At 50.2% G+C, this 17,400-nt stretch overlaps 1 protein-coding gene across 4 annotated transcripts in view; it reads left to right on the top strand.

Moving 5' to 3' along the window:
• Window positions 1-17,400, top strand: part of PLXNA2 (plexin A2) — a 174,304-nt gene that overhangs the window by 64,985 nt on the left and 91,919 nt on the right. For all 4 annotated transcript variants that reach the window (XM_032710524.1, XM_032710522.1, XM_032710523.1 and 1 more), the window contains exon 4: window positions 4,207-4,341. In XM_032710524.1, coding sequence (XP_032566415.1) covers window positions 4,207-4,341 — 135 coding nt within the window. The remainder of the gene's footprint in view (window positions 1-4,206; window positions 4,342-17,400) is intronic.

Raw genomic sequence — 17,400 nt, 5'->3', positions numbered from 1 at the left:
GTCTTTGGGAGCTCTGGCATTGCTCAGTCTCTTCCTTGTGGAAGCTTTCTCTATGGCCAGGTCTAGGTAGGAAAGACTCCACAAAACCACAGACAGAAAGAGGTAGGGAAAGGCTGTTTAAACTAAACTATGCTCCAGCCTGATTCAGAAACCTGCTGCCAGGAACAGTCTTCCTGCTAAATTTCCAGTCCTGAAGGAGGAAATCCATCCTAGAGCTTTGTGGGAACTGCCCAAGAGCTGAGATGTGCAGGTGTAAATGTCAAAGAAAGTGGCAATTCTGCAAAGATGCACCTTGGCAGCAAAGGCTGCTCCTTGGTTTTGGGTTTTTTCTCAGGCAGTGACACTCCAGTGCACATTCCCAGAGCGGATACAGTTCTCAAAACATCCATTTTACACAAATGCCACGTTACTGGATAGTATTTCCTCACCCTGAAGGGTTAGAAAGCCTGACATGAAAGGAGCAGTCCTAAGGCTCCGGGATTGTCTGGGTTTTTCCCTTTGTTGCCATTACAAACAAAAAATCAGCAAGTTCAGCCAGCATGTTTTGTGCTCCTGACCCTGGGAATCCAAAGTGCTTTGGGACCCACCAGGCACCTGTGTATGTGGGGAGAAGCTGCAGCTCTTGAGGAGTTAATGGGTGGCCTTGGTGTGGGATCCAGGATGGGGAATCAGTCCCTTCATGCATGGGCTTATTCAGCTGTTTTTCTGACATCAGGCTTTTCATCATGAGTCAGCCTCGTGGAAACACTGGTAATGAAAACAGACAGGTAATTTAATCATGGAAAGTTCCTACAAAGAGATCCAATGTCTTCTAATGGGAGCCTGCTGGGAGAATCTGGAAAGGAATGCAGATATATTTTACCTCTGGCATTGGCTGGGCAAAATACCTAAGGGAAACTTTAGTACTAGAGGTGTGTTGGAGCTTCATGTCATATTAGATCCTTGAATGGCTCCTACACGGGAGCTTCACTGCAACATAGACGTGACACAATGTGGTGTTTCACTAATCTGGGCAGATAATGCTGAGCTTATGCCTGCAGCCTGCATTGGGGGGGTATTAGAGAGATCAATCTCAGCAGAGCCTTTGAAGGGCTGCAGCTCCCTCAATTCTGCTCCATCACGTGGGGCCTTCCCCTGGCCCGGCGTCCTCCGAGCCAGGGATGATGTTTGGATTTGCAGATTATGTCATTAGGCACTTTTCAAGCCAGGTTTCTAAACATCCATCAGGAGAGATGGAGGGAAGTGCTGTATCTGGCTCAAACAGCTTCTCCAATTCATGGCCAAGTGTGGGAGCCTGTGGTTTGTCCTCCTGGTCTCTGCTGTCTCTCTGGACATATCTCTGATCCTGGTTTCCATCTCACTGATGTGCAGCTCCCCATAACCCGTCTGCTCTCTGTTTCACTGTGCTCCCACCCATTCCAACCTGCTCTGCTTCCCTCTGTCTCTCTCCTAAACCCTTCCCGTTCCCATCACTGTGTTGTGAGAGAAGACAGGCAGGTAGATTTAGGGGGATGTCATGAACCAGGACCACCACAGCCAAGCCCATCCCTCTCCTGCATCGCTGTGCCAGGACCTGGGCTTGGGTTGAGCCCAGACTTGCAGGGTTGGCACCACGTCGCTCTTCCAGTGATGGCTCAGGAGTTGTTTGGCCCCAGGAGGGCACCCAGACGTTAGGCAGAGGAATTATTTCTCTCTCCAAACGTCAACAAGCAGCTTCCTGCTGGGGGGATGATCCCTTTCTTCTTCCGCCGGTCGCAGGAATCATCGCTCTTCTCTGACATCATCATTTGTTGTCATGGAAACCAAACCCTGAGGAAGAGATGCAGTGGAGCATCCTGGTGTCGGTGGGTGCCTCTCAGCACGGTGCTGTGGGCAGGGGGCTGGGGGGCACCCAGGGGGTTTAACACCCACCACGGCGTGCGGGGCAGGGGGGCAGCGGGCTCTGCCCTGCCCTCATCCTGGGCTCTGAGATATCTCACCTCAGCAGCCTCCACGAGAGACCCTGGGCTGCTCCCCTGCCTGTGGAGGGGCAGGAGGGTGCAGGCAGCACCCAGCACCCCGGGCAGGGCTCCAGCTGTGTCCCAGGACACCCGTGCCAGGCACAGCTCCAAGGCTGGGGGAGCCATCAGTCAGGTGGTGCTGCTGCCTCCAGCCCGGAGCCGCAATTCCCAGTTGGAATTGCCCTGCACAAGGCTTGTCCAGTGGTATCTCTCTTTATTAGCCCTGTCTGACCTCATTACTAGAAAGGAGCTCAATTTAACGAGCTGCCCGTGCCCTGAGGGAACTCTGAAAAACAGTTGTTTTTCACAAAGGCTGCTGATCCTTCATGTCCGGCACTTCCATTCCCGTTTGGCCATTAATCAGGTGTTCACATGGAAGTGGCTGTGTATCCCTGACAGCCCAGCTTTCCTGCTCTTTATTCCTCAGGTGATTTTGCAGCCCTGTCCCTCTGTCCGTGGTGCAGGCTGGTGGCTCCGTGGGTGACTCGGGTTGGTCTCGTACTGGTGTGAACCTGCCTCTGGTTCTCAGGATTTCCTGAAGATCCTGATTCTCACAGGTGGAATTAAAGCAGGATTTGACCTTCTGCCTTTCTGGGGGATTTTGTTTTTCTGAAAATTCAGGGCTTTTGAGGCAGGTTTGGGCTGGTGGCTTAATCCTGCCAGAGGCTCCCTGTGCCTGACTGTGGGTGTTCAACCAGACCACTCACATTCCCACCTGATGTCCTTTTATAGCACTAAAAACTCTGAAGGTAAGGAGAAAAAGAGAGAAATCCAGAAAATAAATGCATTTGTGTACCCAACATGTCTCTGCAAGGCAGGGAGCACCAGGGCTCTTTCCAAGAAGAGGATTTATTTGGAGGAGGGTGCAGGGGGAGCATCTTTCCCCCTCTGAGTGCGAAGATATCCCTGTATTTCCAGCTGGGGTGGCACATTTCTCAGATAAATCTTCAGATGCTTAATAACCTGCTGCCCTACCTCCTGGGGACACAAACCAGGGGAAAAAAAAGACATCCCTCTCTGCTGCTCCATCCTGCCCCTCCTGAAGGTTCACACTCCACGTTCTCCCTGCCTTTTCCTCCCTGCCACAGCCGGGAACTGAGCAGAAAAACGGGATGCAGCAAGGCAGCCCCGGCATGAGGCTGGAGAGCAGATGGCATCTTTGTGATAAGAGGTTTTTCCAGGGCCGTCAGCCCCCTGTATTCCCTCTCCTCCACGGGAGTGTTCCTGGCCCCCCTCTCCCGGCATCGCTGTCGCTGCGAGCCCTTGGCTCGCCCGGCCGCTCTCAGCTGGCGGCTGCCAGAGCTCCGAGCTCTGCAGACACCGTGTTGCAATCAAAAGGCTCTCCAAATATGCAAATCCTGGTGGGAAAGACAATGTAAATAGTTTGTTTATCCTCCTCCCTTTCCCCTCGAGCAGCCCCCGAGGCCATAAATTATTAACTTTGGGAAGAGATGGCACGTTCCTCTGCGGCGGCCGCCGCTGGCAGGGACGGGGTTTGTCACAGCCTGGGCAGGTTTTCCTGCAGGAGCAGGGAGTTGTGGTTTGGAGGGATGGATGGATGCTTGGAGCCTGTCACGCTGAACAGGCCATGTGGTGCTCTGTGAGTGCTGTGCTGGCTCTGCTGGGTTCATCTCACTGAGTCCTGCAAGTGTGAAAGTGGCAGCAGCCTCTCCAAGTTTTTAGGCACCAAGTTTTTTAGGCCTCTGTGGAACCAAGAGGTGATGGAGATTGTCTGAGTGTCATTCTGTAGGTGTCTAGAGAATTAAAAGAAAAACATCTGCAGTATGTTGGCTTTGCTGTTGCCTGTGGAGTCTTGTGGTTTTCTTTCAGGCTTTTTTTGGAGAGAATCTAAAGAAGTTTACTGCAGTCTTTGTTGCTCCTGGGTGCCAGTGGTCAGTCACAGCACACTGGCAGTGTCTGTGCTCACCTTGCAACCACAAAACTTTCTCACTATTTCCCATGGATTGGGAAAATCCCACCAACTTCAGTGGAGAAGGAACCTTTGCTCTAAGTCCTGCCCCCACGCTCTGCCTGCTGGCTCTTTGCTCTCTCTCCAGGTTGCGAGATTTTGAATTAGATTCCTTTTCCTACCTCCTCCTCCTCCTCCTCCTCCTGCTCCTTCTCTCCATCCCCCTTCCATCCCCCAAAATAAAACCGGAATTTGGCTGCTGTGAAGTCACCTCTAATCTGTTTGTGCTCCTTCCAGATCCGAGCAGATGGTCCTCCCCATGGTGGAATTCAGTATGAAGTGGTGACAGTTTTCAAGGACGGGAGCCCAGTCCTTCGAGACATGGCCTTCTCCATCGACCAGAAGTACCTGTACGTCATGTCAGAGCGCCAGGTGAGGCTCTGCTTCCAGATCTCCCTGCTTTTGTGGCTTCATCCCATGAGCAATGTGCTGTTGGAGCACATGGAGCTGAGGTTGCCTGTCCAGCCCCGTGGTGCCGGGGTTGGTTCGTGTGGATGGAGCATCAGAGCTCAGATTTATCTGCCTCTGCCCAGAGATTGTTGTCAGTGCTCAGGGGAGAGAGTTGTACCTGCCTGCTCTTGGCTGGAAGGGCTGGGAACTGAGCTGAGCTGCTCAGAGGTGATTTGGAGCTCTGAGCCATTCCTGCCTAAATCCTGAGCCACAGGCATTCCAGACTTGCTCCTCGTGCAGCCAGGCTGGCAGGCTGGGGGTTTGTATGGCTTTGTCTGAGCATCCTTTATCACAGAACCATTAAAGTTGCAAAAGTTCTAAAAGATCATCGAGTCCAACCGATCCCCACCTTGTCCCCCAGCCCAGAGCACTGAGTGGCATGTCTGGTTGTTTCTTGGACACCTCCAGGGATGGGGACTCCACCACCTCCCTGGGCAGCCCCTTCCAATGTCTAACCACCCTTTCCATGACTAAATTCTTCCTGAAATGGGTGAATTTATGATGGCTTTATTTATCTATTCGCTTTAGTTATTTATTTATCAGTAGGTTGTAGTGAGTGATTCTGCTGCACAGAGGGGGGACCAAGCCCCATTAACACTGAGTCTGCTCTGTGCCATCCTTCACTGTGCCAGTTCTGCTGCTGCCCCGAGGGTGGTGCCCACCCTGGACAGAAAAAGCACAACCAAAATGATTAGGATGGGAATTGATGGCTGGCAGTCCACGGGAGTCTGTTGCTTAGGGGAGCCAGCCCGATGTAAATAATCTGGGACCTTCTGTTCTTCTCTGAGACACAAAACCACATGAAGTCCCCACTGTTAAAGCAGATTTCTGGGTTCACTGGCTCTGCTGAGAATTTTATTGGCTGTTACTGAGGACTGTGTAATTCAGATTAATGGAGCTGGTGCCTTGTGGGTGGTGGAGAGAGGGGCAGGGTTGCACCTGAAGGTGTCTGGATGCTGTTAAATTGTTCTGTGGTGAGTTAACCCTCTGGTCACTCCCAGCTTTCCATATCTGCTGGTAAACAAATACCTGCCCTCCCTCCCAGCTGCTCTGAGAGATGCTCCAGGGGGGTATCAGTGTGAAGGGATCAGGGATGTGCTGATGGAGGTAGAGAGCGAGCAGCTGTCTCACCAGCTCACCTTGCACTGGGAGCTTCCAGCTCCTCCCAAAGCCAGCAAAACTGTAGGAAAACAAAAAAAAAATCAGGAAATCCTTTGCTTGGTTATGAAGTCATTTATAGCCAGGGAATAAATGCTTTTAGAAGAGTGCAAAGTCTTCTCCCTGCTAAGGGACACGAGTGAATGAACCCCTGTGGTTGAAGGAGGCATTATATGCTTGTTGTAGCAACTCAGGCATAGACAGTGCCATGAACAGCCTCAAATTTAGGATCCCATTCCAGCCTGGACTTGAATTGGATGGTAATAACGAGGATCTAGGCAAACTTTGCAATGGAATTATTTTATTAAAATGTTAGTGCTTGGCCATTTCCTGCAGGAGCCACGTGCTCCTCGTGCTCTCGTCAGGGAGGAAACAGTCCAGTGTGTATCTCAAACAGTTGAGGAACTGCTTTCATTTGGAGGAAAATCCAGTGGGAATGCCTCCAACTCATCTGTTATGAGGCGAGAGAGCCTTAATATTCATCAAAGCGCTAATTTGCTTAATTGTGAAACAAAAAGATGCGAAGAGAATTAGCAAATAATAGAATATTCCTGGGACGTTAATTCCATTTTCAGCCATGGCTCTGGCAAAGCACTTGCCTTGGGGAGCCTCCAGCATCTGGGGGAGGTTGTGTCTCATTCCTTGCAGGAATTGCCGTAGGATTTGCCTTTTGCCCTTGTGGAGATGTGTGTGCCTTGGGTCCAGAAGTCCCAGCATACCATTGCATATGGATTTTGTCAGCTCCTGTGACCCCAGTGCCCTCATCCTGGCAATGTGATAGTTCAGCAAAGTGGAGGGGAGAATATATTTTACTCTGAGAGCTCTATAAAGGAGGCTGATGATTGAAAAGGGGTCAGCACCAAGAGGAGGAGGAGGCAGGTCCAGCAGCTTCAGAGGGCTGAGGCTGTAAATGGTGGGAAGTGCCTTTCAGAAACGCTGAGAACACACAGCAAAAAATGTCTTCTGGAGTCTTGAAATTTGGAACAAAACGAAATTCTGCCACAGTTAAAATGACAGAGAGAGCAGCTGTTCTTACCCGTGAACGTGCTGGGGGAGGATTGTCCAGAGCCTGTGCTTTTAAATCTGTGCTGAGAAAGGAACAGGACACATGCCTGTGTCAAAACATGCCTTTCAAAAAACGGGCTGGGTTTTGTTTTAATTGGGGTTTTTTTGTGGAATTAAGGTAAGAAATGTGCTCCCCAGCAGTGGTGGGGAGCAGGTCCTGAGCCCTTCTGGCCGTGGCTTTGGGCACAGCCCAGTGATGAGACGCAGGGCTCGGTGTAGGGCTGTGATTGTGCTGAATAAACCGAGATGTGTGGATGCTTCCCAACAAAGAGATGTAACATCTCGGCGTGGAGCCCATCCTCCTTCTGTGCTAGCAGCAGCTAGGATCAGCTTTCTGCTGAAATGCATTAGGGAAAGTAGTCACTTCATTCTAAAATCTGGAGTTGTGGTTGTAGGCACAGTCCTTCCCCGCTCCCCTGGCTCCTGTCCCAGCCCTGTCTGTGCTTTGCTCCAATTTTTCCGCACTCCTTTTCGAGCTCTCCATGAGCCTTTCATGTTTCGTTGCCAACTCCTTCCAAAGCAGAATATTTGACATTTGATTTCACTCCCACAAAGCACAGAAGCAACAGTTGCACAGCCCAATCCGGGGGAGAGAAGGATAAAGAAACTTTGCTTCCAGGCACTTGGAGTTCTTTAGGCACACGATTTAGGGGTGGTTATTAGGAGCTGTTTCAGGCTTTCTTCCTGCAGCACCTGGTTTCAAATAGCTCTTAGGGGGAAAAGAGAAACGGTCCTGACCCTTTTTAAAGCAGCAATTCATTTCTCAGCGTTGCTGTAGCAAGCAAACACCATTTCTGCCCACAAGCTGAGCAAGGCTTGGGTGGAGCTGGAGGCTGTGTTGCATTAGTGGAGTATGTGGGGTTCCAGGGTGGGCTAGCAGTGGATCTGTTGGGTGCTGGCAGAGTTACACCATGTCCTGCCCCCAAATTAGCCCTGGGTGCTGGGGTGGGTTGGTGTTGGAGGGACCTTGGTGAGGGGACCTGCACCGTGGCTCTTCTCAGCTGCTGCCCAGCGTGAGCTGCCTCTTGTTTTTTCATGGACAGACAAATGCAATTAACTGTTTCTACTAGGAAACAAAAAGAAAAACCAAACACAAAATAAAATATTGAAGTGGAATCGGTCACGTTGCTCGTGACAGGCTTTTGGCTGCTTTGCTGGTGGGATGTGAGGGTGCACCCAGGGCTGGCCCCCAGCGACCAAACGGCAGGTGAGGACAATGCAGTGACAAATGTGGGGCCACCAAGAGCCCCCTTGTTTAAAAACTTCCCATTTCAATACTGAGGCTGTCGCAGAGCCCACACCAGCACCCCCTGCATGTGCAGAGAATCTCTGCTTTCACAGGGAAAGACTGAGTCTTACAGGAAAAGTGCTGGTTATGTCGAGGAAAAGTGGCTTTATAATTCAGTCCTGAAGCATTAATTGTCTGGGTGTCAGGGAGACGGTTGGTTTTTTTAATGTATGAAAAGCTCAGTGCATTTCAATTAAATCAGCCCTGCAGGCCCAGAGTGATTTTATGACTCCAAGGCTGCAACAACCCCTTTTCCTCGCTGGATGTGCTGCCTGTGCAAGTTCAGGCTGTTGCAGGGCTGGTTCCACGTGCAGCAGGTTTGACTTGGCTCCCCTGTACCATCCAAGAGGGGTGGTGGGCATCCTTCAGCACTGAGATTGCATAAGCATCAGCAGAACTGGGGCCAAAGATTTTTGCAGCTCTTGATAGAAGGACAAATCTGGCTGGTTTTAAAAGCTGGGAGCGAGCAGAGCTCCGTCGAACCCAGGGCAGGGATTGCCAGCTCCGAAAGGTTTCACCACCTAATCAAGGGCTGTGAACATGAGAACTAAAAAGCAGCATGATCAAAATACTCACAGGGCTCGCTGGGAGGAACATCCTTGTGCTAGTGGAGAGAAACACAGCCCAGAAGGTCTCTTCCCTTCCCTGTAAGCCCTGATCCCGAATCAGGGGCTTCCTGCAGGTGCAGGAGGCAGCAGTGGGTGCTGGGAGGTGCACAGGAGCTCCCTCTCCTTTCACTGCCTCTTCCCCACCTGAAAACACGCTGCACCAAGACATATTTTTTCCTTCCTGATTTTCCAGCACTTCTTTTTCCAGCTAATGATCTATCACTTGTTTGTGCTAATCACGTCGAACGCCTTGATGAAGCGCCGAGGTCGTGCGAAGTGGTTCTGCTCCCTGATGGGTGAAGCAGCACCTTCCTAAGCAAGGACCCGGCCAGGATGTTGTAAATGCAAAATTCATCTTCCATAAACACCCTCCAAAAGCCCTGCACATTTCATTGCCTCAGAAACGCTGCTGCTCTCGGCTCAGCCGGAGCCGCTTCGTGGTTAATTCTGCCACAGGGGGATGATTTTCATTCCGGTTTTAAATGTGAGAGAGCAGCATCCAGGCTGGCTGGGAACCTCCCCGTTCCCCAGGTAGGAATAATAACACATAATCACCCAGTAAACATCAATTAGCACGGCAGAGCTCAGAGGGCCATGGACCTCTGCAGCCTGGGGTGTCCTGGGGGATCCTTTGCTCCTCCTGTGAGTGCTGGATGCTCCACCATCATTCTGCCTGTGGTGCTGAGCCCCTCCGTGCCCATGCCAGGGTAACCTTGGCTTTGGGGAGGCAGGGAGAGTTTGGAGGGCAGAGTTTCATGTGCTTTCATAGAATCTTAGAATGGTTTAGGTTGGAAGCTCGTCTCGTTCCACCCTTGCCATGGGCAGGGACACCTTCCACTAGCCCAGGTTGCTCCAAGGCACATCCAACCTGGCCTTGGACACTTCCAGGGATGGGGCAGCCACAGCTTCTCTTCTCAGACCTGTTGCTTTTCCGCTGACTGAGTTTCCCCCCTCCCTCCTCACATACATCATTGTGGCTTTAGGTAAAGGAGCTCAGTCTGCGCTGAGAGCTGGGAAATATTTGCTTTGCAAATGCCCCTGTGTCAGGAGCTGCAGATCTCCAAGGATAATTTGTTGTTTGTCTCCCTGTCCTGTAACCCCAAGATGTTTAAGTCCTGTGAAAACTGCTTTGCTTTGGACTGAACTTTCTGGATGCTGATTGAGAGGGAGGCAGACGGGAGCTGCCCGGATGATTTAGAAGAGGTTGGAATTGGAGGGGAGGGCTGAGAAAAACAAGGAAGTCCATCAGTCCTGTAGTGGTGAGGCTGTAAATACTGATGGTGTCCTGAAAAGAACTGAGAAAACACGATAAAAAATGCAAGAGATGTGGATAAAAGGGTCTGGAGTCATCAAGAGGGAAAAAATGAACTGATTAAATTTTTAACTACATTATCTGCTAGTTGAACAGCCAGTTAGCTGGACATAATCTTAGCAAACTCTGAACACTGGCACAGGGGAAAAAGCTCAGCTGAATCCCACCAGAGGTGTCCAAAATCCTGCCTTCCATCAACTCCTTCACCTGCTCATCCTGTGCCAGTGCTCGTGTGGATCATCAGGGGTGCAGTGGGACTTGTTGGCCCCGTCTTGGTGTGACCCTCATTGTCACCAGCCTGGCTGGGATCTCCTGCTGCTCCAGCATGTTGGAGGGGCAGGAACACCCTTGCCCAACTTGTGTTCTTCCATGACCACTGCCAGAATCCCAGAATGGTTTGGGTGGAAAGGTCCTTAAAGCCCATCTCATTCCAACCCCTGCCATGGGCAGGGGCAGCTTTCACTAGACCAGGTTGCTCTGAGCCCCATCCAGCCTTTTCCCATAAGCTGGGACAAACAGGGGGTAGAACAGGGGGATGAAAGAGGGGGTTCAAGATGGGGAGAGAATCCCCATGTTGTCCTGGATGAAAGGCTGTGCTCCATGGGGAGGTTTGCCCAGCTCTGTGCCATCCTCTTCCACCACCACCTGCTCCTGCTCCACTCCTAAAATTCATGACTTGCTGCAGGTTTTTTCCGCTTCCCTCCCTTGTAGTCAATTAGGAATAATTAAGAATTTCAGCTCAAAACTTGTCTGAGATCATTAACAATATCTACCTGACAAGAAGGATGTGTTAATTAACATCAATTGACCAAAAAGCTGCAGCCCAGCCAGGTGGGACAACCTGCTGTCTCATCTCCTGCCCTGCTGACAGTCCATTTGTCAGGCCTGCAGAGCTCTGGCCGTGCTGGGGCTGACGTAGTGGTGCCCAGACTGGTTCCAGTCCATCCCTACAACCCCCCATCTGGCTGGGATTTATGTACAGACACAAAACATTCAACCATTCGAGTGTGGGGGGAGTTCAGTCTCACAGGTCTTTGAGGTAACAAATACTTTAAGGATAAACTTTCCGGGAAGAAGTGGTAAAAAAACCTCTCCGGTGTAACCTTGGGGTCAGTGGGTTTGTTTTTTCTCGATGAGTTATATTTTAGGCGTTGCTCATGTGGTTGTTCCTTTCAAGTGCTGGCTGGCTTTGCTTTCAGTTTGTTTGTTTTGCTTTGGTTTTTCTTTGTACTGGGCTGTTTCTTCCCCTGCCAGTCACAGCCACAGGGTTCCCATGTGTTTGCTTCGGCGTTTGCTTCCCTTCCCAATTCCTCCCCTTCCACAGACCTATTGTTTAATTTTCATGCCAGCAGCCACAGTCCTGAAATATTTCTAGAATTTCCCTCACGTGCACATACACAGGCACAAATTCTCAGCTCACCAGAGCTTTGGGAGTCTGTAAGGGGACAGTTGACATCCTCAGTAGCTGCAGGAAGGTCTGATGTCCCTCCAGATTTGATGTCACCAGCCCTGCTCCATCCTGAAAGCAAGATGAGATCATAGAATTACTGAATCACAGACTGGTTTGGGTTGGGAGGGACCTTAAAGCTCATCTCATTCCACCCCCTGCCATGGGCAGGGACACCTTCCACTAGCCCAGGGACACCTTCCACTAGCCCAGGTTGTTCAGAGCCCCATCTCTGTGGATGCTGCTGCTGCTCATGGCTGGCTTTGAGCAATGCAGGGAATGCTGCAGAGCAGTGGCTTTGCTGCAGGATTTCATGTCTGGATAGACAGACAGACACAGATCTCCTTCCTTAACAGCAGCAAGGAGAGAGGGAGAGGATTGTGTTCCCGAGAGGGAAAATGGCTCGGAGGAGAAATCTGAAATTTCACACTCATTGCTCAGCAATGGAATTTAACAGCAAACCTCAGATTCCTCTTCCTCTCTCACAGAGCTCTTTAAACTTTCTCTCTTCCCCCTTTCTGTGATAGTTTGTCTTCCCAGCAAATGAGTTTGGCGGGTACTGAGCCGGTGAGGAGGGGAATTGCTCACACCGGGCGCTAACAGAAAAGAAACATAACTCACAATATGGTGAGGGGAGCTCTGAAATTGCACAAATTATTCTATTTTATACTTTAATTAGTTTGAATTAGCAATGGGAATAGATGCATAAAATGATCCAGTGAAGGGTGAAATGGAAAAAGGGATATGGTGTGGAGGATCACTTTATTATTATGGGGTTTGCAGGGAGTAAGCACAGACAACGTGCAGGCGCTTCCCCCGAGGGATCTTCTCCCTGTGAGCTCAGACCTGAGGATTGTCCCTTCCCTGGGAGTGTTTGCCCCATCCCTGGAAGTATTTGCCTCATCCCTGGAAGCATCCAGGGACTCCCAGCTCTTCCTTGGACCTCAGTGACTGAGTTCTGTGGCTCAAAGTGGCGGAAGGATTTAAGGAAGTTCAAATCCACCCTGACTCTCAACCTCTGAGCATCCTTTGCTTTTTTTTCTCTTTTTCCCCCTCAAGGTTCTGAAAAGTTCCCCTGAATTAGGTGGAACTTGAATCAAGTTCCTGCAGATTCCAGATTGGTTGAAAATGATGGATGTGCCCCCGGGAAACTGCCTGTAATGGTGTTGCAAGCTGGGACTAAATATAAAAGTTAAGGCTGGTTGTAAAGCAGGAAAAAAACAACTTTTTGTGGTGTTTGCTCTTGTTCTCCCTCCTCCTTCCCTGGAAAAATATTTCCCCTTTGCTGTAGAAAAAAACGTGGAGTTTTTCTAGAGCGTGGGTATGGAACAAGGTTTCCCTGGGAAGCCTGGGATGTTCCTGGAAAAGCAGGCAAGTTCAGCATCCCAAATGAAAATCCTGAGCACCAAACCTGGTGCAGGTCCTGGCCAGAATTAAGCAAGAAACCTCTCTATCCCTGGGGGTCTCTCTATCCCTGGGGGTCCCTCCAGCCCCATCCCTGTGCCGTCCTCGGGAGTCACTTGATAACTCCGGCATTTCTGGCCGATGCTTGTGAGGAGAAGGGGCTCCATTAATAATCTTCTATTTATTTTAGCAGCGTGCAGGAATGTGCCCAGCAGACTAAACACTCCATCCTCCCCCTGAGCTGCCGTGCCCAGGGCTGTGCTTGGGACTGGCCCTGCCAAGTCTGCTGGGGGCCAGACTGAGAGGGGCAACAACAGTGAGGTCCTGGAGGATTCTGTGTGGGTGTTAAAGGAATCATTTTTATTGGAATCAAGCTTAGAACGTGCTCCTTGCCCAGGGAGGTTGTTGTTTTCCCTCTTTTTTTTTTTTTCTCTGTCTTTTTCACTGGCTTTTTGCACAAACCCCACCAGCCTGTGAATGTTTTGCTCTCCACTAACAGATTTGTCCTCCCCAAAGCCCTACGAGATGGAGAAGCAATATCACTGTTTAGATGAGGAGCTGAAGCATGGAGATGCTACGTGACCTATCCTGAGTCACACAGGAAATCTGTGAAACCTCCCAAATCCTTAGTCCCATAACTGAGGACCTTCATTTCGTTCAGTCTTCATTTCATCACTGCTCAGGTCGATGCTCCGTAGTCACAGTGAGGTGAATATGGGAAGAGAAGGCTTGATTTGCAGTGGCAAACAGTCTATAAAGACTTCATCAATTTGAGCATCACCTTCCCAGCTGTGGCTGGTCGTACAGACACTCAGAAAAGTGCCTTTAAACTGAATAAATTTTCATGAAGAGGTGATTTCAGTGCACAAAATCACCTTGAAAGCACCAGTGCCTGTCCCAAGGGGGATGCTCCTTGAAGGTGATGCAGGTGGGGTGGACATCATGGTGCTGTGCATATGGACAGGTCCTTGGGAGCTTGGGGAGCATATTCCCATCCCAGCAAAGCAGCTGCAAGTGGCCATAGCCAGAGGCAAGTTTCCAGGCTTGACTGAGCAATGGGTTGATCTGTCGTGGCAGCCCTTGAGGTTCAGAGGAGATTTTGTGTGTGTTGTTGCTGCCAAGATACACCTGTGAGTATTTATAGATCCTGGGCTGTTCTTTTTCCCAGACTGGGAACTTTCTCTTTTTCCTCCAAACCTTCTTGAACTCTCAGGGCCAAACTTCTGGGTTTGATGGCAAGAAACGAAGCTCGAGTGGGGTTTTGCTGTTTCTGTCTTGAAGTGCCCATGTCACACAGAGCATCTCCATGGCCCTGTCCTCCCCAGGTATGGACAGGACAGCATCACAGACAAAGCAGGACAGAGAATTTTGTGCTTAAAACTGTCCTAAGGGCTCACCCAGTGGGTTTCTGCTGCGTTTGCAGAGAAAACAGAGAGGCAGAACCACTCTGTAATCCACCCACCCTGCCACGACTGCTCACCTTTCTTTGTTAGGGAGAAATTGGAAGTGTTGGGTGTTCTTTTTTACTCTAAGGTGGCAGGAAAAGACTGTGCTTCAGATGCTGGTTATCCTTCCAGTCTGCTGACTGCAGCCCAGAGGGCTGCTCAGTTGCAGAGGAGTTGGCACGAGCGTTTTGGAGCGTGCTGGAAGCTGGCATGGGAATACTGCTTTATCCTGGCCTTCAGATGGAGCAAAATATTGCCTCAAACGTGCATTGCTGCCATCAGGGGTGGCCATGGACGTCTCAGAGGAGGAGGAGGAAGGTTTTGAGGCAGGAGTCGCTCGCCTTGCACCAAGTTTGGTTGGGTTTAGGGGTATTTTATGCGACGAGCGCTACTCTGAAGTTGTGCCACCAAAAGCAATGACACATTGCCTCCTCCCCTCCCTGGCTCCACTTCAGAGTGTGTCTCTCCAGTTTCTCTTGCAACACATATTTATCTGCTCCGTGCCCTTATGGCTGTTTAATTAGTATTCATGTTTCCTTTCAAATAGAAATGGAGTTGAGTGCTCAGAGAGCTGGAGCGACTGCACGGGCGAGGGCACCACGTGGGCGGGACGGTGCCTGCTGCTCTCACACACGTGGTGGGGAAAGACCTGGAGGAGACCAAATTAGGTTGTCAAGGCATCAGAGATGCTTTCGAATAATTGAATTAAAAGACCCTTTTGGAATCCTATTCCAGCAGAGGAGAAATAAGGAGATCTGAGGAGTACTGGGGGGGGGGGCAGAAACAAGCCCCGAGCACTGAGGGTCTCTCAGCAGCTGAGGTGGATGGAGGGGTTGGGGGGTGGAAACAGATGATCTTTAAGGCCCCTCCCAACCCAAACCATTCTAGGATTCTGGGATTCTAAGCCTGTCAGAGGCAGGGCTGTGCCTTTTGCTTCTCTGGTGACACCCTTAATGGTCCTGGTCAGTGCTGTGGCCTCCAGTGTCACATCCAAACCAAAACGGCCCAAATCAATGGATATTTTGGGTAGGATTTGGTCAGGCCTTGCTGGTTGTCTGGGCAAAGGCTCTATAACTGGGTCAGCCCCTGCTAGACCCAGCTGAAGTGGACCCACAGGAGCATCTCCAGCTCATCTGCTGGAATAAGGACTGTACTTAACACTATGGATCATGAATGATGTTTGCTTTGCCCCCTAACAAGCCACAGTTGTTTTAGGCTTTTTCCCATCCATTTAAGTGACTCACAGGCAGACAACTGTCAGTGCCTTGGGTGCTATTAATACCTCCTTAAGAACACGATTGGGAGTATTTTTATTTCTGTTTTATTTGGGGGGGGGAATCAGCGGGAAGGACGGGTTTTAAAAAAATAACTCCTCCTTGTGTGGCTGGACCTCTGTGTAAGTGAGTCCTGCCCACAAAAACAATTTGCTTAAAATCCATCCAAAAAAGAGCTGACCACACTGTTATTTGGAGAAGCTGTGCCAGAAACAGCATTCCTGTGCCTGCAGAGGGGAGTGTGTGCAAGCTCCAGTTAGTCAAAAACAGGCTGGATTTTTCCATTTTAGGTCTTTGTATGGTCCCTGGACTCAGTTTGGTCCCTGGCATCTTGTCCAAGCAGGATTCTGGAGGAAGTGTTGAATTTGTAGGAGAAGCATCCCTGTAAGGCAGCAGTGTGGGATTGGGGGTCTGGGTTTAGGTTTTCTTTAGGTGTGGATCTGCTGCAGCAGAGGAGGCACTAATCCAGAAAATTGTATCCCATCCAACAAAGCACCTCGATCCATCAAAGTCCATAAGGGGATCACAGAATCATGGAATATCCTGAGTTGGAAGGGACTTACAAGGGTCATCAGTATCCAATTCCTGGCCCTGCACAGGCCAACCCCAAAATCCCACCATGTGCCTGAAAGCATTGTCCAAATGCTGGGTTTTAGTTGGGTTTTGGTTGGGTTTATGAGAATTTTAAGCAACGAGCACAATTCTGAATTTGAGGCGCCAAAAGCAATGACTTGTTTTCTCCTGCCCTCCCTGGCTCCACTTCAGAGTGTGCTGGTGTTGTCCCAAGGCTGGGGTGGCTGGTTTGGGGCTCTCCTTGTCCTTACAGAGGTGCAGTGGCACCACAGTCCCACCCCACATGCAGAGAGAGCCTCCAGATACCCCCCTGGTCCCCTCCTGGGGTGCCTGTGGGGATGGGAGCAGTGCTGCTCATCCAGCTGGACTCCTGCATGGTGGAAGGAGAGGTGAGAAGGGCATTTAGACCCCAGCTGGCAATTACCTACCCATTCCTAATGGACTGATTGTGGCCCCCATAACCATAAATTTTCCTGGCTTGGGTCAGTTCAAATTGGAGCCTTAATGCTGTAGGAAGGGCAGGGTTTGATTTTATTTTTGTGCTCTGTGTAATCACGCTGATAGCAGCAGTGGAACAGCCCTGAATGATGGGTGACAAGAGCAGGAGAAGGCACCTCCTGAGCTCCTTGTTGTTACTGTCTTTGGGTGCAGAGCAAAATGTGTAGGCTCCAGGCTAGATCGTGTAAATCTCGTTAGAAAGCCATTCCCAGCTAATGAAACCCTGGGAGAGAGGGATTTGGCTTCCCAGCCCTTCAGCCTTGTAGCAAAGGCTGGAATAAATCCATCTTCAGTTATGTGTGGGCTGCCCTCCCCTCTCCCCCAGTGCCAGGGTGTATTTATTGGTGGCGGCGTCGTTTGAGATCAGCTGGGGGTCAGCAATTTGCTGCATCTGCACCTGAATAATTTCAAGTGATAATTATCTTCCCTTAAAAAAAACAAACAAACAAACAAAAAAACCCCAAACCAACAACAACAACAAAAAAAACCAATAATAAAAACTAGCGTGCAAAGAATTCCACCTGATTTTTAATCCTTCTATAGGGCCGGAGAACAGACATGTAAATAATTGTGCCTCCCCCACGGCGAGCTCTGCTGGGCGATGGGTATAAATTCCAGGGGCCAGAGCTGTTAAGGAAAGCTGTTGAAACCAAGTATCCGAGATAAATGCCTCTCATCTTTCCCTGTTTGTGTAGGCTGAGAATGTGCCTGCCACAGCCACAGATTCCCACTCGGGGTCATGTTTGTTTGGCTGCGACTTTATTGCTCTAAGCGTGAATTTACCAGCTCCTGCTGCGTGAAATACGATTGTCTTTGTCCTCCTGTGCTTGGTGGCCATTGCGGTGTTTGCTGAAGTTTTGAGTGCATCTGCTGCCTTGTTTGCTCTTATTAATATGAAGATGTGGCAGA

This window comes from Chiroxiphia lanceolata, chromosome 25 (genome assembly GCF_009829145.1).
Source record: "Chiroxiphia lanceolata isolate bChiLan1 chromosome 25, bChiLan1.pri, whole genome shotgun sequence".
In the NCBI taxonomy this organism is placed as follows: domain Eukaryota; kingdom Metazoa; phylum Chordata; class Aves; order Passeriformes; family Pipridae; genus Chiroxiphia; species Chiroxiphia lanceolata.
Note: the sequence above shows the minus strand (reverse complement) of the source record. Positions and strands in the feature narration are given on the sequence as shown.